This window comes from Coenobita brevimanus, chromosome 2 (assembly GCF_032717465.1).
Source record: "Coenobita brevimanus isolate Jiangsu-jjx chromosome 2, ASM3271746v2, whole genome shotgun sequence".
In the NCBI taxonomy this organism is placed as follows: Eukaryota; Metazoa; Arthropoda; class Malacostraca; order Decapoda; family Coenobitidae; genus Coenobita; species Coenobita brevimanus.
The window spans coordinates 35,338,903-35,360,398 of record NC_136955.1 but is presented as its reverse complement, the minus strand read 5'-3'; the positions used below and the strand labels follow the sequence as shown (position 1 = coordinate 35,360,398).

Genomic DNA, 21,496 nt, shown 5'->3' with positions numbered 1-21,496 from the left:
AAAGTTACTACATGACAGTATTGTGATACCAACTCTAACGTATGGAAGTGAAGCTTGGACGTTGTTGGAAGGACATAAGTCAAGACTGAGAGCAGTGGAAATGAGTTATTTAAGAGGAGCCTCTGGAGCTACATGGAGAGACAGGCTGACAAATCAGGATATAAAGGAATGTTGTGATGTGGATGTGATAGGAAGCGGTTGGAGGAACACACTGAGGTGGTTTGGCCATGCGGAGAGAATCGAGGGTGAGAGACTGACGAGGAGAGTGTATGTGGGTGAGGTGGAGGAGGGGAGAGGGAGGGGAAGGCCGAGGATGAGATGGAGGGATGGAGTTGAGAGGTATATGAGGGGGGGGGTGCATTGGGAGCAGGGTAGTGAAATGGCGGGAGACAGGGAGACGTGGAGGCGATTTGTTTGTGGTCACCCCGTACGGGATTAAGGCGTCTGGCCCCGCCCAGGGAACTACTACCGCCAAGGTAATGGGAGACTCAGGGAACAGCCTGGATTCCATTTTCTCTCCTAGGCCTTGGTAGCTTGTTACTCATCTTTCTGCCTCAAATATCAGAGGGCATCAGGCTGCCCTCTTTACACAACACACACATCCACATTATACCACATTGCCTTAAACCAGCTATCCTCTCTCCATAAAACACCGATCTTGTCATTGTATATCATACACATTCCACAACACATCCCTGCTCCCCACCCATTATAAGAACCATGGCTTCTGCTATACTGGGAATTAGTGCGGTGGTTTCTCGGGTGACCACCACCGGCAGGGCTGGGTTGTCTGCACAGGGTCCTCCCGGTCGTCATCAGGTGACTGTGCCACCTCCAGTGTTGCAGCGCCCTAAATCTGCTCATCAGTGCAGTAAAATTTTCTTTAGCAGTATTAGGGGACTTCAATCCGGCATCAACTCTGTTCAAAATTTCCTCCAGTTTGAATCCCCTGATCTGCTATTATTGACAGAGACACAAGTAAGCTCCACCTCTGATTTAGCTAGATTTGATTTTCCTGGTTATATCTTGATTCAAAATTTCAGACCCAAAGGAGGCGTATGTTGCCTTGCTAAATCAGAAATTGCCCTGGAAGAGATTACTAAAGTCAATTGTCCTTATTTCGACTATTCCATATATATTTTAAACTCTCTTGGTAATATTAAGTATTTCTCTTGTGTTTATCGTTCCCCTAATGCCCCTCCAGAGCCGAGTTTATTTGACACAACTAAGTGTTCTCAACATTAACACTACATCAGAAATTACTATTCTGGGTGTTTTTAATGTCCATAATGTTGAATGGCGCACTTATTCAGCCAGAACTGATGACTCTGGTCTTGAATGTGAGCTATTTGCAGACTCATTTAATCTCACCCAGTTAGTCAGTCAATCCACCTGTGTACCAGACAACCCCAATCAAAATCCCCAGCTATTGGACTTGTTTCTAACAACCAATTCAGATAATTGTAATGTCGAAGTGATGTCCGCCTTCGGATCCTCGGGTCATTGTATGATTCAAGCCACCTGTTTAACACCGACCACACACTCCTGCTCTGAACCTGTCGTGGTGACTAAATGGGACTACGACAGGGCAGACTGGGAGGGACTCCATAATTCTATCATGGATGTTCCTTGGACCTCCCAAGATGCTAATTCCACACTGAGCCACATACAGGATTTCATTGAAGTCGGCATGGAAACATTCATTCCCCATCATGGTTACAGAAAAAGATGTAATTCTCCTAAATGGTTTGACCACAATTGTGCTAGAGTAACAGAACATAAAGCAATAGCCTATAACACTTATACAAGGACCAAAACCAAAGAAGCCTTTAACTATTACAGAAATATCACAAACCATGCCAAAACAATTATCAATCTTTCTAAATCAAACTTTCTACATAGACAAGCTAACAAACTACAAAACAACCCAAATGATATCAAAGTATTCTGGTTAACTCTTACTTCATTCAAAACAAACTTCACTAACACCTCTTCCATTGCACCTTTACAGTCCCCCAATGGAAATCTAGTAAGTGACCCACGTGGAAAAGCCTAAAATCTTGTTGACATTTTTTTTTAACAAACTCAACACTTAATACAGAAAATCACAATATTCCTGTACTTGATTTTGATTCCCCTCAAAAGCCTTCTTTCATGATTCACACCAGATACGTAAAAGCTGTATTACAGAAACTCTCAGTAGACAAAGCTACTGGTGCAGATGAAATTCCTTCAATAGTACTTAAAAATTGCTCCTCAGTGTTGGCTCCTGTATTGGCAAAATTTTTCCGCTTATGCATCCGTACCTCAAGTTTTCCAGCCTCTTGGAAAGAAGCAAATATCCATCCTGTTCCTAGAAAGGAGACAACTTCTGATCCATCAAACTACAGACCAGTTGCAATAACTTCCATTCTTGGTAATGTTATTGAAACACTAATTAACAAACACATAATCAAGCATCTTGAAATCAATAAATCAATCAATGATCGGCAGTATGGATTAAGACAAGAACGTTCAACTGTAGACATTTTTTGCCTTCTTACCCATCAGATTAACAATAGACCAACACGGTGAAACACACACTATAGCACTTGATGTAACAAAAGAATTTGACAGAGTATGGCACCGGGCCTTATTGTCTAAGACTCTAAGATGTCACACTATGGCCTTGCATCACTGGTTCCTCTAATTTCTTCTTACCTTCATAATAGAAAAATACGGGTCATGGTAGATGGAATTTATTCTCAGTTTCATTCCACAAATGCTGGCCTACCTCAGGGATCAGTTTTGGCTCCAAACCTCTTTCTTGTTCATATAAATGACCTCCTATCTGTCACTCACAACCCAATACACTCCTATGCTGATGACTCGACCCTTCATAGTTCTTTCACATTCAGTACCTCATTTACACAATTTGATGTAAATTCATAAATAAACACAGCAATTTCTCTGAACCAGGACCTTTCTAAAATTAATCAATGGGAACAAGCAAATCTGGTCTCATTTAATGCTCAGAAAACAAAATACATTAATTTCTCTAACAGAAAGAATCCCTCAGAATCTCAAATAATTTTAAATGATGTCAATATTCCCGTATCCACTACAATTGATATCCTAGGAGTTACTCTAAACCCCAGCCTAAGCTGGACAGCTTATGTTAAATCCCTTGCTAAAAATGCCTCCAAAAAACTGGGACTTATGTACAGAGTTCGTGAGTTCTTCATTGACGAGCAGATGGCCACAATATACAAAAGTCATGTGCATTCTCAGATCGAATACTGTTCACCACTGTGGAGTGGATGTGGAGCGGTTGCATTGAGGCAGTTGGACAAAATTCAAAATAAAGCCATTAGATTAATCAATAATCCTGCCATTACGCAGGACCTTCCTCCATTATCAGTACATAGAGATGTGGCTTCTTTAGCATTATTTTATCGATATTTTTACCGTAAGTGCTCTGACGAACTGGCTTCAATTGTGCCTCCCCTTCACATTTTCTCCCGAAAATACTCGGGCAGCTGAGAGCGCCCATGAACTCACACTCTCTCCTCCGCAATGCCGAACCTCTGCTTAACAAAGTTCATTTATCCCCAGAACAACTACTCTCTGGAATTCACTTCCTGGGAGTTGTTTCCCACAAACATTTAATCCACTTCAAGTCCAGTTGTTATAAATATTTTATGAATGGAGGATGCCTTTAGACACATGGACTTTTTTTTTCTTTGTTTTTCCTTCCTCCATTCATTATATATATATATATATATATATATATATATATATATATATATATATATATATATATATATATATATATGATGCGGGAGGGTGGAAGGGTTGCTGATAGAGCATTGATGGACTATGTGATTGTGTCTAGGATTGTAATAGTAAGCTTGCTGGATGTGAGAGGTTTGAGAGGGGAGGGTGGAGGTATGTCTGACCACTACCTGACGGGGGGAAAGCTGAGAGTAGGTATGATGTGGGTGAGAGCTAGGAGAGTTAGGTGTGGCAGCGAGGTTTTGAAAGTCAGTGAGTTGGATAAGAGAGAAAATGATAGAGTACCAGAAGTTGAAAGATGAGAGAAAAGCAGTGAAAGATCAGGAAAACGGATGTGTGGAGGAATTACAGTTGTTTAAGAGTGCTGTGATGGGGTATGCGGAAAATGTGTGTGGTGTGAGACGAGTGGGTCGTGGTTTAATAAAGGGAAGTGAATGGTGGTGGGAAGAAGTAAGTATGTAGCTGGAAAGAGACGTGCATATGAAGCGTGGCTGCAGAGGAAGGATGAGGTGTCATATGAGAGGTATAAGGAAAAGAGGGATAGGGCGAGGACGGCTGTTCATGATGCTAAAGTGGCAGCATATGAGAGGTGGGGTAGGCTGTTGACTGAATAGGAAAATGTTTTGAAAGAAAGTGAGGAGAATGCGAAGGGGAGAGTCTGGGAAGGAAGAACAAGTAAAAGCAGAGAATGGAAAGATGTTAATCGAGATGGATGAAGTAAGGAAGAGAAGGACAGGGTATTTTGCAAGATTGTTAAGTATAAAGGAGGAATGGGAGGCTGAGACTGTGGCTGATGGAAGGGTGCATGGAATGAATGTGTTGGGCAAGTTGAATGATTCTTTGATCACGATGGAGGAAGCACAGGAGACAGTAAGGAGATGAAAATAGGGAAAGTAGCACGTATGAAAGGGTGTGCTGTGGAATGTCTGAAAGCTGGTGGAGCGCCAATTGTTGAGTGGTTAATAAGATTGCTGAATGTGTGTTTTGTGAGAGGTATGGTGCCGATTGACTGAGTGTGTTTGTGGTTCTGTTGTATAAAAGTAAGGATGATAAGTATGAATGCACTAATTTTAGAGGTATAAGTCTGTTGAGTGTTGTACAGTAGGTAAGGTGTATGGTTGCATGTTGATTAAGAAAGTTAGGGATGGTACAGGGGGAGTGATTAGTGATGAGCAGTGAGGCTTTAGGAGAGGGAGGGGATGCGTGGATCAAGTGTTTGCTGTGAGACAAGTGTGTGAAAAGTGTTTGGAGAAAGAAAAGGATGTGTTTGGGGCGTTCATGGATTTGGAGAAAGCTTGTGATAGAAATGATAGGGAGGCTTTGTGGATTGTTTTGAGATTGTATGGACTTGATGGTAGGTTGTTAAAAGGAGTGAAAAGTTTTTATGTAAACAGTAAAGCATGTGTAAGAATTGGAAATACTGTGAGTGACTGGTTTCGCATGGGAGTGGGACTGTGGCAGGGATGTGTGATGTCTCCTTGGTTGTTTGCTATTCATATGCATGGTGCTGTAAGGGAGGTGAATGTGAGAGTGTGAGGTTTCAGTCTGGTGAATGCTGATGGTAGAGAGTGGAATCTGAATCAACTGCTGTTTGTGAATGATACTACACTGGTTGCTGATTTCGAGGAGAGATTAAGACGGTTGGTAGAGGAGTTTGGGAGGATGTTTGAAAGGATGAAATTGTGAGTAAATGTGCAAAAAGGTAAAGTTATGAAGTGTGCGAGGTTGGTAGAAACTAGGAGGTTGAATGTAGTTTTGAATGGTGAGTTGCTTGAGGAAGTAAAGTGTTTTAAGTATGTAGGGTCACACATTGCTGTGGATGAAAGAACAGAAGTAGAGGTGAGATTTAGAAAGAATGAAGTAGGAAAGGTGCTGGGGGGAATGAAAAAAGTGTTTAGATGTCGTTCACTCAAAATGGATGTATGGAGAAGGCTGTATAAGAGTGTAGTGGTACCGACTGCGTTATATGGGGCCGAAACATGGAATATGAATGTAGCAGAGAGCATGAGTTTGAATGTAATGGAGATGAGATGTCTGAGGGGTATGTGTGGAGTGATGGATATCGATCGATTGAGAAATGGTGAAGTGCAAAGGAGAACTGGGGTCATGAGCGAGATGGCAGATCGAGCTGTGCAGAAAGTGTTGCTATGTTTTGGGCATATGGAGAGAATGGATGCAGAGCGACCGGTGGAAAAGATAATTGGATCTGATGTAAGAGGTGTAAGGCTGAGAGGAAGACCACAGATAAGATGGATGGACAGTATGAAGAGAGCATTAGATGCGAGAGTGATGTCTATAGAGCAGCGTTTCTCGACCGGGGTTCCCCGGAACCCTAGGGTTCCACGAGAGGTCGCTAGGGGTTCCGAGAGGAATATTGATAATTAGGCTAATCATATGTAAATGCATTTTTGAGTCATTTTTGTGTTTAATTTCATATTCGTAATTTTATTATACACGTACGGCATATTCTGGGAAAATTCTTGAGATTATTATTAAAGTCTTATCCTGTTATATCATTAACAGTAAAATAATTATAGGGAATATACTTAGCGACGTCTATACGGCACCAGTGTGAAACCTCCTTTAGTGATCAGTAGACAGGAGCTATACGTGATGGATTCGTGTATCATCAAGGGGCTCACTCGAGTACAACACACATGCACTCTCTCCATCAGTCCTGTCTGTACTTCCTGGCATGTAGGCACAGTCCTTCATTCACCCACATTATTTAGTAAATTTTACCCATCATTTAGGGATTTTATATGAATTTTAAAACTTTAAGTATGTTTATGATTTTGTATCAAGAGCAAAGACAGAAATTATCTTGCAGCTGAAGATGAAATCCGTGTGTTTATCTAAAGTTCAACCCTGAATTAAGTATCCCTGTACAAAAACACAACCACAGGTTTCACACTAGAAAAGCAAATTTCTTTACCTAGAGTGCCTAAAAAAAAAAAAAAAAAAAAAGTTTTGACCCGATATTTGTTCATATGATATATTGCCTTGATTTATCTTATGGCTTTTCAACATTACCAATAAATGGTTAAGTTACTGTAGTAGTACTAGTAGTCGTTCTGTTTGTATGTGTTATATATGATATTGGTTATTTATGTTTATTTTTTTGTATGAATGAAAACCTCCGTATGAGGTCTCTTGAACAGGCGGTTTGATTTCAGTTATTTATTCTTTTATTTATTCATTTTTTGTATTGGCAATAAACTTGAAAAAAAAGTCAGTTACTTTTTGCTTAAACCAGTTATCAGAAAAAATATATTACGTTTTCCTTATGAACTTTTTTTATACACGAGGAAGATATTAATAATTGATATATAATAATTTTTTTGTAAGTGTTCCCTAAGATGTGAAAATTACTTTAAGGGTTCCATAAGGGTAAAAAGGTTGAGAAACGCTGCTGTAGAGCAAGGAAGAGTGATTGCACGTGATAGGGATGACTGGAGAGAAACTGTGAATGAATAGATTGTGACACGGCCCCGAGGGGATATTCTCCCACATTTGGTCTGATCAGCTGATCAGGTCAGTTACAGGTAAGGGGATGGGTCCATTATGATGTGGCAGAGGTTAACCAACTCTAATGTCGGGCCATGCTGCAAATATCGCTGATTGCACTGCGCGGTTGATCATCGTGCAGTGTGGTGCAGTGAGGATCTTTCCCTTCTCCCCATGGGGCTAAAATATGAGTAAATGTGTGTTTGCGGATGAGTAAATTGGGAGTGTGTCGTCCCGTCTCGACTACTCCGCTTTCTTTGGGGGAAGAAGCCTAGGTATATATATATATATATATATATATATATATATATATATATATATATATATATATATATATATATATATATATATATATATATATATATATATATATTTATACTGCATAACTTATAAAGAAAAAACTAATCTAAATGACTAAAACTGATAAACCTAACATACGAATCGCTATCCTATATACTAAACCTACACTCATGAGAAAAATACTTAGACCAACAGAACACCACCGACCTCAGATATGTAATGCCTTTCTACATTACACACCTGCGCTCATCACCGGCTGACTTTCAGTCGAGGCATATGGATTAATATAGGAGACATCGGTTAATGAAAGAGAACCAGAGTACTCCAGAGCAATTTCATATATGTCAACTGTCGTTATTTATTAAGAAACTTATACAAAAAGATGGAAACAAGGTACATACAGCATTTAGAAAAAGTGTAGTGCCTTGTTATACAGAATATCATCGACTGCAAGTGCTCCGTACATTACTACAGTACACACTTGCACTCATCAACTGGTGGGTGTCAGGCGTGGAATGTGGTTTAATAAAGGGGATATCAATATAAGAAACACTACATTCAGATGTAGAAACTAATTCAAATACGTCAGCTGTCAGCCCTACTTAAATAATATATACATAATTACAGTCGATAAAAACCATAATTACACAGTAAAAAAGTCACATCACTCTGACCAATGCTCTCTCCCTAAAGAAAACTATCAAATTATCAGATAGGGTGAAGGGGACGTCAGCTCTACCGCAGAAATTTGTAAGCGAAACACGTTCAGGAATAATCGCCGAGAGTGCAGGATGATATGATAGATGGATAACACCGCACCAACGATGTTACAGTGCAGTGGAAATCGTCTTTTACTGTACAATAAGGCAACATATGGGTGATGCATGTGCAGTTCATCTTTAATCGTTATAATGTTCTCTCTTCCAGGCGACTGGTGCGATTTGCAGTAGCCCAGTCGCCAAGGAGCGACTTACATGTTGGAATATTAAGTTCAATCCAAAGACCCTGCCACAGAAGGTCTATTTATTTCATTCCAAGGGAGAGACTGGATCGTAGATCACGAGGAATGTCCCGAGTTTCCTCTACATCCACAGCCGACTTCGCAAGTAAGTCAGCCTGCTCATTGCAGTAGATATGGCAATGACCAGGCATCCAGATCAGTGTGAAGGACTTGCCACACGAATGCAATTTGTTAACGAAGCAACCTTGGATCTCTTTAGAATCCGTAGGTCAAGAAGCAAGACGCAATAGTATTGCCTTAAGGGCTGACTTTGAATCTGAAAATATGACAAATGAATCATGTCTAGAGTTTAAAGCATAGTATATGGCTTGGTCAATCGCAAAAAAATTATGAGGTAAACACAGATCTATGAGTCGGTAACCAAACCCTGCGGGCACATTCAGTCAACCACACACTAGCACCCACACATTCATTCGACTTGCCAAATCCTTCTTAACCCATTACTCTTATACCACTCCACCCGTGAACTCAGCCCATATCCCTGCACCCCACCTCTCGCAGTTGTGCATGGTTGGACGATACGTGCTTCGAAATTCCTGGAGTTCTGGCCTCACACAAGGAATGCGCTGGCAATGCCAAGTGTTAAAGCTGGAAACTTGGCCAATTGTGCAAGCAGTCAAAAGTCTGGTTCATTTTAATAATTTTGCGAAAATCTTTGCACCTCACTATTATGAAGATATTTACTTTTAAATCACCAGTTTAGTTTTATTTTCATATTTTTCTTTATTTATGCAATCCATACTTTGACGGAATAATAATTCAGGCCACGTTCCTTATATCCAGGGGAAAAAAGAAGAACAAAGGGGACAACAACAGAGAAATTTATGTTGTTCTGAAAATGTTGTGGTATATTTTCTCTAGAAACATGCTGGGCTTAGCTGTATTTTGGTTTCACTAATGTCATTTAATAGCAGTTAGCCCTTTTGATTTCAAATTTCCGTTTCTGAAAGTACTTAACTCCCTCTCTTTGCTTCATCATTGCTCTTTAGGTCGTCACCATTGCCTTAAATAACGACGCATGTTTCTTTCTTTTCGCATCGCTATTATTGTAGTCATTAGTACTAAGGCAGAAATATATGTGAGCTGCATAATAATTGTGAACAACAACAAAAAAATTGAAATTAACTCAGTATAACGTTGTGTGGGAAAATAATATGATGACAAACAGAGAAATCAAGAAAGTAATGCATAAATTTTACTATGAAATGTACTGAATGTTCTTAAAGTAAGAAACGTAGAAATGCTTCTAATGGCCGATGTTGATTAATGCAAATTTATTATCTTTCAGTACGATGACATTTATAAAACATTAACATGCTGACTGTGATTATATTCAGCATAGGAGAGTGGCCAAGCAGTGTAGGGGTTAATAAAGAATACTACTTGATTCCTCATATATAACTTAAAACATAAATAGACGTCATCCTACTGAATGGGTAACGCAACATATAAAGTATGTATAACTTGTGATCCTGACCACAGGTACTCTGGTGACGCTGGGGACGCACTAGCGACAAATAAGCATAAGGGTATGATGTTCTCAACCCACGACGCCGACCATGACGTATCTTCTGGGAACTGTGCCATAAGGTTTGTTCTGATCTTATTTTATTACATCATTGGAGATATGGGCATTGCCCATAGTCGCCTGTCCTCCCTATCCTCCTTGTCAGTGTCCCGATCTCTTGTACTTGTCATCTGGCCTCATCCTTTCTCCCCACCCGAAACCTTCCAGCCCTTGCCTTAATCCCTTCCCCTTCCCCTCCCACGAGCTCCTCCCTTCACTATTTGCCTACATTCGATTCCCATCCTTTCACTCCTCCATCTTCCCACATTCACAGCCCTCCTTCTCTCCACCGTACCTCCTATTCTCTGTCTATACGATGCCCCTCAACTCGAAGCCGTGTTTTTTTTTTTTTTTTTCTGTATATGGTGGCAGTGTGTTCCTCCGCAGATAATGAGTATCCCTGTCTTGTTTAGCCTTGGCAGTTGTTAGCTTACTTCTGTTATTCACTCCCTCACCGCCTGTTCCATCTATTGTCCCGTTTCTCCTTCCAACACAGCTTTATAGTGGCTTCATTCCCTATGAAAGACTCAAACTTATATGAAAAAAAAATGACAATATTAAGAAGTATGTGGCAGTGTTGCATGGTCCCATTATGCTTATGTCTGTCATGAATGGTACCATTCAGCAGCACATTCTTACAAAATGGGATACTTACTTTTAGGCTTAGGAGGCTTTGCAACTCCGCCACGTTTGATGTTTATTTCATTGTGTGAGTTTTATTATTATTCCCCTTTATTGCAAATTGTTTCAATTCATTAAAATTAAAATAAACAGACTGTCACTTTAAAATGCTAGCGAATGTTCTGAACCTCCAAGAACAAAGCTTGAAGTATATTATCATGAGAGAAATGATTCATAATGCAGGCAATATTAAATTTGGAGTCAAAGCACCGGCGAAAGTAATACCCTTTTGAGATTTTTTGGGGGTACCCTGTGTGGGTTGTGATGATTCCTTAAGCACTAGGCAGGGTGGAAGGAAACACCGAGGGCCATAGCGTAGGTCCTTATTCTCTATACTTAGAAGCGACAACGGCGTGTCCTATTACAGAGACAGCCTGGGCCGAGCTGAGTATAATGCTCTAATATGCATGCACTTTCAGTGCAGCAATGCCAAACCTTAAGGGACATATTGTCACATCACAAGCCTAAGTTACGTTAGAGTTACATGTTCAAAAAAGTGGTGTATTTTATTGTACAACAGACACTGCCAATTATTACTAGTATACAGCATGTCATACAGGGTAGCACATGTTACATAAATGGTATGCCTTTCCTGGTACGGAAGTGCCTTTCACATATCTACACCTCCCTCCCCCATCAGGCTCGTAGTACACTCTCGAGCAGACTCTTTTTCCGTGAGCCTCTGAGAACGACGTGGGGGCACGGGGGGGGGGGTCATTGACTAAGGACTGCTGTTTCTGGTCCAAGCAAGGGGCAACAGGGGAATGGGGGAGAGAGTTGTCACTAGGGGTTGGCACTGGGAGGAGAAAGCGGCGATTCTGCCACCATACACAACCACTATGTAGACGGACCTCATAATCCCTGGACCTGCTGCAGCCCATTACCACCCCGACCTTGTCCCAGCGGTGAGATGTTGGGTCTTGGATCTGAACATGCTGTCCAACACTCAACCTGGGTAGGGGGTGAGCATGCTGGTCATACTGCTTCTTAACTGTCTCAGCATGGGTGGCTGCAAGATGGTCGCAGTCCTTGGCCTTTGCCTGTCACTCTTTGGAGAAGGACTGAGGATGGGCAGGGATACATGACCTGAGAGGGTGACCATACAGGATTTGGGCAGGGAAGTGGCCTGTGAAGTTGGGAGTGTTCTGGAGTTCCAAGAGGCCCTGGTCGAATTCTTCACAGTCAGTGTTGCCGGAGCGTGCCGTCTTTAGGATAAGGTGCTTGACAGACTTCACAGCAGCCTCGGCATGACCATTTGACTGCGGGTATTGTGACGAAGTCACAACATGTCGAACTCCCCGTCGCTCCATAAACTCCCGGAACTCATTGCTGGTGAACTGTTGTCCTCCATCAGCCCTTAGGCAGAGAGGGACACCAACTTCTTGGAAGTAGTGGCAGAAGAACCAGATGCAGTTGGAGGCAGTAGTATTGCCTTTGCAGGGAACGATGACTGCCCATCCTGAGAGTCGGTCAACAATGACTAGGAAGGGATTCCCTGCGACAATGAAGAAGATGGCCGAGACGGCCTCAAAGGGCCTCGTTGGGGTGTCATCGCTCATTAGGGGTGTCTACTGCTGACTTGGCTGCAATACCTGGCATGACTTGCAAGCTCAAACGGTGCTGGTGATGTCCGAGTCAATGCCAGGCCAGACGACAGTTTATCTCGCCCGGCACTTAGTGGCTTCTACACCACAGTAACTGTCGTGCAGGTGAGTTAAGGTGCGCCAGAGTAGGGCGGCAGGAACTACGATTCTTGCCCCAAACAAGACGGTCACCGTCAACAGATAGTTCATCCCTTATCTTCCAGGATGAGAGCAAGGAGTTGTGAAGATCATATCTGTTAGAGGGGAATCCTGAGGTGACGTAGTTGAGGAGCCGAACATACGAAGGATCCACTCACGCTGCGGCTCAAAGATCCTGAAGAGTCCTGTCGGCATCCTGGGCTGAAGACTCATCTGTGGGTTTAACGGCATTCCTGGTCACTACAGCCCTGAGGTGGGCAGCAGTATCAGCACATGAGACCTCGTCCTTCTTCACTTTGCAGCACTGGTCGTAGTGTCCAAGATGACAACAAAGGTGGCACTGGGCTTTGTTGGCAGGACACTTGACTGTCCTGGCCCAATGGCCTTGATGGCCACAGCAGTTGCAGGTGCTGCAGCTGGCAGGGCACTTATCAGGGCCATGCTGACGAGCGCAACAGTGACATAAGTTAGTTGGTGTCGGGGTCAGTGTTGGAGGTGATGTCTTGTCATGTCCTTTCTTCCTCTTTTTTTTCTTGTAGGTGGAGACGGCACACAACCGGGTAGGAGGAGCATGTATGGCAGAGGTTGCACTTCTGGCTGCTTCATAGGAACGGCAGGTGTTGACAACATCTTGTAGGGAGGAGGTGGTGTCCATGGAAATGAGCTTCCGTACCAACTCCATCCCAGACGCCCATCAGGATGATCATCTTTAGTTGGGTCTCCTCACAGGCGGATGAGTTCCCTGGGCAGATGTCAACTTCCTCAGCAATGTGACGAAGTTTTATATAGAAATCTGCGAACGATTCTCCTTACATCTGCTTGCAGCTGAGTAGCTCCTGCCGATAAAGTGCTTCATTGCATAGGCCTTTAACCCCTTAACCGCGGGGCGTCACTTTCGTGATGCTTGGGAGCAAGGGATCATACCGCGGGGCGTCGCTTTTGTGATTCTGTGTTATTTTGAATTCACCCGGGCTTTCAAGTGGGGGCTTGTATCATCTATCAGTACTGACAATGTCCAACACTAGTCAGCACTCCTAATCTCATCTGTACTCCCATCCATTGTTGACAATTTAGCCATTTCTCCCCGTTCTTGACTCCCCTCCCTACCCCCCCTCCATTACCCTCTCCTCTCGCCTGCCCGGCCATGCTACGCTAAGTAAATCTTCCCTGGAATTTTTCACTGATTTCATCCATTGAAATAAGCCCTATGTCGTATTCTTATACCAAATAATATATACAAGAAAGAAATCAGGTAAGTGAGAGTGCCATACACCTGGAATTGGCTAATTATCACCTGACAACACCTCACGTGCACTCGTTCGCTAATTTTCGCTGTTTTTTTCCCCTTGAAATATGCCGTATAATCTATTTTCGTAATAAATATACATGTAAGGAGAGAAGGGAGAAGCCTAAGTGATATTTACATTCACCTGGAACTACCTAATTTATAATGTATTGTCTAGATTTCCTGCCAATCATATCAGTGCTACACAAAGCTGTTTCAAGATTTAACATTGGTAGCTCTGATTATATATCTCCTAAGTAGGCCTCTAATCTATTTTCGTAATAAATATACCTGTAAGGAGGAAGGGAGAACCCTAAATGATATTTACATTCACCTGGAACTACCAAATTTATAATGTATTGTCTAGATTTCCTGCCAATCATATCAGTGCTAGACTTAGCTGTTTCAAGAAGTAATATTGGTAACTCTGAATAATCCCTAAAGCAGGCCTCTAGGCTAGCTGGCCTGGCAACTGCGTTATCAGTGTAGTCTCATCTTCCGAAGTGAGAGGACGTATGTTTCATCTTGCTGACTTCAAGGCCTTTTTTCACCCCCATGCAAATGGCTCTGTGACCTTTACCCCCTACTAAACCTCGTGTGGAAAGAGGTAAAGGGCTGACAATTGATAAAAGAGTGACTACGATCTTTCTATTGAGTAAAACAGTGCAAGTGGAATTGTAAATAATGTGTAAATAATGTGTAAACAGAAAGTGAAAGTAATGAATGTAAATATACGTGAACAATGGAAAATAGTTTTATAAGTTATTTCAAGTGACAGTGCATAACACTGTAAATAAAATAGAAGTGTAAATAACGTAAATAAAATAGAGAACGTAAATAGAAATGTAAATGAGTAGTATTATAAGAATACGAGTATATACCCTAGGAGTAATGAAAGTGAAAGTTTCACTCTAGTATGTCTGAATACTATGAGTTATGAGAGTGAAGGTGAAAGTGACATTCACTCTCAATGCCAGTATACAGGACGAGAAAGTGAATGCTACGTATTTTACTGAAAGAAATTGAATCCCTACAGTGACAATAAACTAATACTACTGAAGGAAACTTATGGATAAAGACTGTAGATATATATAAGTGTTATATAGTAATAGAAATATAAAGTGTGAGGGGTTTTATGAATAATAAATGACAGACTACCATGAGCGAACTAGTGCCAGTGCGACGATCAGACGCGCTCGTAATTTCCATTGCTTTCACAGTGTTTTTTTTTTGAGTATGGATCCCAAACTACTTGAAAATTGTAGAATAGTGTTTATAGTGTTTGTATCTGGCTGTGGTAATCATATTACGGGTTGTTGGGAAGTGTAAAGTGGAGACTTCGTTACCCTACTTCAGAGGTCTCCACAAGTCCTACGGTAACCGACGAAGGCTCAACAATCATTCCAGGAGAAAGCTGAAGGTATGTGCCATAAGCATATGTAATTTTATTATTCTAGGACTAATAACTGATTTTTGGCAAATATTTTTTGAGAGTCTGTCGGAGCCCAAATAACCCCGCGGCACACGCAAGTAATTGGTAAACAAGCCCGCGGTGTAGGGGTTAATGCAGGTCTGCAGAACGTCCAGGACTTCATCTACAGTTATTTCTGTAGAGGGGGGGATCTGTAGGGTGTGCTCTAAAACTCACTGAGTCTCAAGGGTTAAGCACATCTTCATCTGAATCATCTGTTTCTGAGGAGGTAATTTTGACAGGTCTACCATAATGGCATAGTCATCCTAGCGACATCTCTATTCCCTGAACACCTGGAAAGATGCGTCAGCCTTGAGTGGAGGCGGGGTTTGAGTCATTGCCCTCTGTGGTGGAGGGAGAGAAGGTTGAGTAGAAGTCCTGGCAGATGGTTGGGGAGCCACCACCTCTGAAGCATGGCTGGGAACATTTGGGGAAATATGGACAGGTGACAGCATCTGTGGGAGGGTTGTAAATCTTGCATTTTCTTCTTCATGTCGAGTTCGTTCTTCCTGTCTTCTTATTTCTTCTAATTCTCTCCTTTCTTCCTCTTCACGACATCTGCGGTCTTCATACTGACGAGATTCCTCTAAGTACTTGATAAGTTGAAGAAAATCTATGCTGGATGCTGTGTAAGTCTGAACTGGGTGGTAGTGGGGGCTGAGGAGGGAAGGGGAGGGGAGGGGCTAGACGACTGTTCCACCCTCCGTTCCATTTCTTCCACACGGGCTCCCACTTGTTGTTCCCCTGTAGCATCGTCCCGTTCAACACGTTCAACTGATGAGGGTCCCTGGTGTTCCATTGTGTTCTTTAATTATTCACAGGAAAGCGTCTTTTGAACACAACAGTTTTTATGAATATTGTGAATGTGTGTGTGTGTGCGTGTGTGTCTGCGGCGACTTTGTATGCTTGGCAGCGGTGGGGACTCTCTCCGCGCTGGCTGGCGGCCAGGCGATGCCGTGGTTGCTCAGTAACCCTCAGGACATGATGAGGGGAAAGTGTGTGATGCCTGCTGCGGCTGGGGAGGCTGAAACTCGGGCCCTTAAACAGCCAATAAAGTCAAACACACGTAAAAAAAATAAAGGGCGCTGGTAACGCACACACAACACTTCACTGTCACTGCAATGAATAGTCATTGTATATCCGGTATACACTATAAACCCAGGGGTAAAACTGTGAATTCAGGGGTGTGACTGGGCCAGATGTAATGGCGTCTCCGGTGGGCCTTGCTTTCTCTTCGGTCTTCACGCTCTGTCAGCTTCTTGTAGAGGCTTGTTCACTGCTCCATGTGGGTTGCGATGATTTCCTAGCACAGGGTGGAAGGAAACATCAAGGGTCTTAGCCGTAGGTCCTAATTCTCTATGCTTACAAGGTTCAACGACGTGTCCTATTACAGAGAGAGCCTGGGCCAAGATGGGTATAATGCTCTAATATGTATGCGCTTTCAGTGCAGCAACGCCAAACCTTAAGGGACATATTGTCACATCACAGGCCTAAGTTACATTAGAGTTACATGTTCAACAAACAGGTGTATTTATTGTACAACAGACACTGTCAATTATTACTAGTGTAAAGCATGTCATACAGGGTAGCACATTTTACATAAATGGTATACCCCTTTCCTGGTACAGTAGTGTCTTTCACATATCTACACCCTGCACCTGATTTTGGATCACCCTTGGTAAGGGTAGTAGTGGGCAATTTGATGATGCATGATGGATGATAGATGATGGATGATGGTGTGGACTAACCCTAGTCTATTTTTCAGTTTCCGTGGTGCCTGGTGGTATGGGAAATGCCACCATTCCAACCTTAACGGGTACCAGCACGAGGGTCACCACGACACGAATGCTGACGGCATCAACTGGTACCAGTGGCGAGGCCATAATTACTCTCTCATGAACACCACACTCATGATTAGACCTGCTTTCTGATGGACCCTTCAAATGACGCAGATTAGTCCTGAAGTGTACATAGTCATACTGTGGTATACAAAACACAGTAGGCTAATAATGCCATTATCCTAAAATAGTTAATGGTGACTGCATTTCGTACATTCAAAACAATGAACCCTATCTGAGCTGTTGGCAAGGGCGTATCTAACAGAAGACCTAAAAGACATTTTCCCCAAGCTGGATAAAAGACAACCAGTGCACATTCCCTACTACCCCCCCTTACCCCCTCACCCCCTACACAGGGGATGGTACATTTATTTTATCAAACTGAATAAAACACACAGTGTTTAGTTATATCAGTCTATTTTATATGTGATAAATTTCATTACAAAATCTTTAAATTCCAGCAAGTAATTTTCTTTTTCGGTGGCAGTTGCATATAATGCAGCAATATTTTGGACAAGTTTCCTCATGAGTTCTTCAAACCTCTTCATTTAGGATGTTAATTACAAATGAGCGTTGTAATCAGGGAACTCAAGTGAATGAATTATTTAAGTGAATTCAAGATATTCGGTTAACGATATGTTAAACAATAAATAAAAAATCAATGCTCCTCAAAACTCTCTCTGTCTCTTGCCTGATGCCTTAATCGCGTAAAGAGTGGTCACAGACAAATACTTCCACGTCGCTCTTTCTTCTGTCATTTTGCTGCCCTCCCTCCAACTCACACCTGCCACTCATATCTCTCCACTCGATCCCTCCGTCTCATCTTCGGTCTCCCCCTCCTCTCCCTTTTCAACTTAGATACACTCCTGCAGTCCGTCTCTCATTTTCCATCCTATTCATGTGGCCAATCCATCCAAGAGTATTTCTCTTAACACTTTCAGTCACATTGCTGTCAACTCCACAATACTCCCTTTCTTCATCATTTGTCTGTGTATCTCTCCATGTAACTCCACATGTTCCCTCTACCCCCCCCCCAAAAAAAAAAAAAACACTGTTACAAGCACATTAGTGGAATTTTTACCCTTGTCTTCATTTCTGATTTCGTTATTTTTAAAGAAAATTACTGGTCACACTCATGTCATTAGTTGTATAACAAATGTTTCTGGTCTTTGTTCTGATACAAAGGCCTGCACGATAAGTAAGCTTTGGGTAGCTACGGTCACCTCAGAAACCTGACTGGAAACCGCAGTGCCCCTTACCCTGAAGTGCAGAGCTTAGATTATCGTTGCTCAGTTTAATCACAGCAGTGAGTCAGTACCAGGGCTTTCGACACTTTCACTACCAAAAAAGCTGATGAATGTAGCTACCCTAATCTCCTTTGCAAATTGATCTAAGTTACATCTAGCCATTAGGAGGAGGCCACTGAACATTATAAATGGCTAACTATCGGCCTCTAAGAATATTTTAAAATGCATCCTTCCTTCCCTAATACATTCATTAGTGAGAAGCAATAGGAGTGCTGCATGTTGAGCTACCGTACTCCAACAGGCTGGGTTGGTATTATTCTGATAATTTCACTTTGTTACGGGCAAGGGCGAAAGCCTCGCGATTCTCTAGTCAAGTAGTGGCATTTTCCCACAAATGAGTGGCCCAACCCAGCCCAGCACGACCGTAACGCTTTTGATAAGCTTAAACTTGAGCAACCATAGGGCCGATCACTGCGTGGTTTGCACCATATTATAGCCCCATTCTTTAAGATTTGTTTTGACAGGTTTTTTCACACCCCGGTGGTGCACATGGCACATGATATGCGCCTAGTGCAGCATGTCAAAAATATTCAGAAGAGGGCCACAGGCCAGGCAGTTTGTTGTAATGGCAGGAAATCTAGTAGGGAGATAGCCATCAATTTACACTAGGCATCTGCGGGGTGTAAGGAGACACTTCAATGCTTTTGGGTTTAAATGTCCTGGTTCGTACCTCGTCGACAAAGGTGTTTTACTGGTTGTAATTGGTGGTGTTTTCAAAATGAGCTTAGTGCTGCATGCACATGTTACAAAACAATATTCTATATAGCATGCATGCACAAAAATGGATATTTACGCGAATTCAAATAATTATGAAGTTGAATATGGGAATGAACAATGCTAAAAGTGAGGTTAATCTTTCACAGAATCACCTTATGTGCACAATTTACTTACTTGACATATTTTTTAATTGGCTATACCAGGGTTCCTCAGTTATTTCCTATGAAGGTCCAGTCAAACCATCTTCCGATGTGGCAGAGGTCCAGATGTAAAATCTTGTATTTAATATTAATAATGGAATAAAATACTTGCATTTATTTTAGCATGCAGAGTAATTAGTTCTTTAAGATATACTGAAACTGTGGGGAAAGTTAATATTCTGAGCAAAAGTGAAATAAGCTTAAAAGCAGATATTCTATTCTGTTGTTAAGATGGTTAAATAAGACACAATAATCTGTTCTCCAGACTCCCACCTTCTCAGAGAGACAAAACGACATTCTTCAATTGCCCAAATTACTATTACCATCCCTACATAAACACAGTCACTTTAGTACTACCACCACCACTTGAGCACCATACCGTCCACCAGTAACCAGTCTTAATACTTATCATATTCTTTCCGTCACTTCACCAACTGAACAAGCCAATGACAACAATCTGTGGGTACGAGTACATGCAGTGCAGTTTGCTAAATACAGAATTCCTACGGCTAGAAATCCTGTTTTCTTGTTACCAATTTTTAATGCTGACGAGATCACAGTGATAATATGCTACTTAATTTTATGAAACTCACGTTATTTTGACTGATGTGAGCACCTAGAGTAGCTGGAAAAATTAGTAGCTTCTGTGTTGATCAGTTAGCTCGTTTGCCTGCACTGTCAGCATCAAGTGGACAGGTTTGTATTACTGCAGTAAAAAAGAATAACTGGCAACCCGATGAAATTATATTTATTTGAGCCGTATTGTGGACATAATTCATCCAGAGATGCTAAATATTGTGTTTCTTTCTTTCGTGGGCGAAACTGATCATTCAGTGATGGAAGTCGCTGGGGTCTGTACCAAAACTCGTCACGGTCCGTCATATGAGTACCACTGGGCTATACCAAGGCAAGGAGCATCAGTGAGGGGGTGGGGACGAGCAAGTAGCGGTCTTCCCCCGCAGCTGTTCTGGGATCTCCTAATTGACTAATCTATCTATTTATCTATTGCCAGACGTCTCAATCCCGTTTGGGGTGACCACAAACAAATCGCCTCCAAGTCGCCCTGTCCCCCACCATTTCACTGCCCTGCTCCCAACTCACACCCCCCTCTCTCATATACCTCTCCACCCCATTCCTCCATCTCATCCTCGGCCTCCCCCTCCCTCTTCCCCCCTCCACCTCACTCACATACGCTCTCTTCGTCAGTCTTTCACCTCCCATCCTCTCCACATGGCCAAACCACCTCAGTGTGTTCCTCATAACGCTTCCTATCACATCCACATCCACACCACAACGCTCCTTTATATCCTCATTCATCAGCCTGTCTCTCCATGTGACTCCACAGGCTCCTCTTAAATAACTCATTTCCACTGCTCTCACTCTTGACTTGTGTCCTTCCAACAACGTCCAAGCTTCACTTCCGTACCTTAGAGTTGGTATCACAATACTGTTATGTAGTAACTTTTTCACTTCCATGCTCACTTCCCTGTTTCTTATCACTGCTTTCAAAGAACCAGCAACCTTTCTTCCCTGCTGTACCCTTTCAAGCACTTCACCCTCCAAACCTCCATCCTTACTCATCACACTACCCAAGTACTTAAACGAACTCACATTTTCCAATTCCTCACCATCCAACCTCGCTGTACATTCACTGACTTCACCTCTCTCAAAGACCATCACTTTACTCTTCCCTACATTCACCTTTAGATTCCGTGTCTTACACACTCTCCCAAACTCATCCACCAAGCCTTGCAGCTCCCCTTCGTCTTCACTCAACAACACAGTATCATCTGCAAACAACAGTACAGGGAGTTTCCAAACACTATCCTCTCTCACCAGGGCCACTCCAACATCCACTACCCTACCTTGTATCTCTTTTATTACCCCATCCATGTACAGATTGAACAACCATGGAGACATGACACATCCCTGTTTCAACCCAACTTTCAAAGAGAAAAATTCACTTAGTTCACCATCCACACGCAATGCAGCCTTCGCACCATCGTACATACTCTTCACAGCATTCAACAACTTCCCATCTACTCCATATATTCTTAACAGTTTCCACAATCCTTGTCCATCCACC

At 42.3% G+C, this 21,496-nt stretch overlaps 1 protein-coding gene across 1 annotated transcript in view; it reads left to right on the top strand.

The window, feature by feature from the left end:
- LOC145392221 (ficolin-1-like) overlaps positions 1-17,279 on the top strand; it is a 105,380-nt gene extending 88,101 nt beyond the window's left edge. The window contains exons 3-4 of the mRNA XM_080266677.1: positions 10,085-10,192; positions 17,114-17,279. Coding sequence (XP_080122803.1) covers positions 10,085-10,192; positions 17,114-17,279 — 274 coding nt within the window. The remainder of the gene's footprint in view (positions 1-10,084; positions 10,193-17,113) is intronic.
- The last annotated feature ends 4,217 nt before the right edge of the window (positions 17,280-21,496 follow it).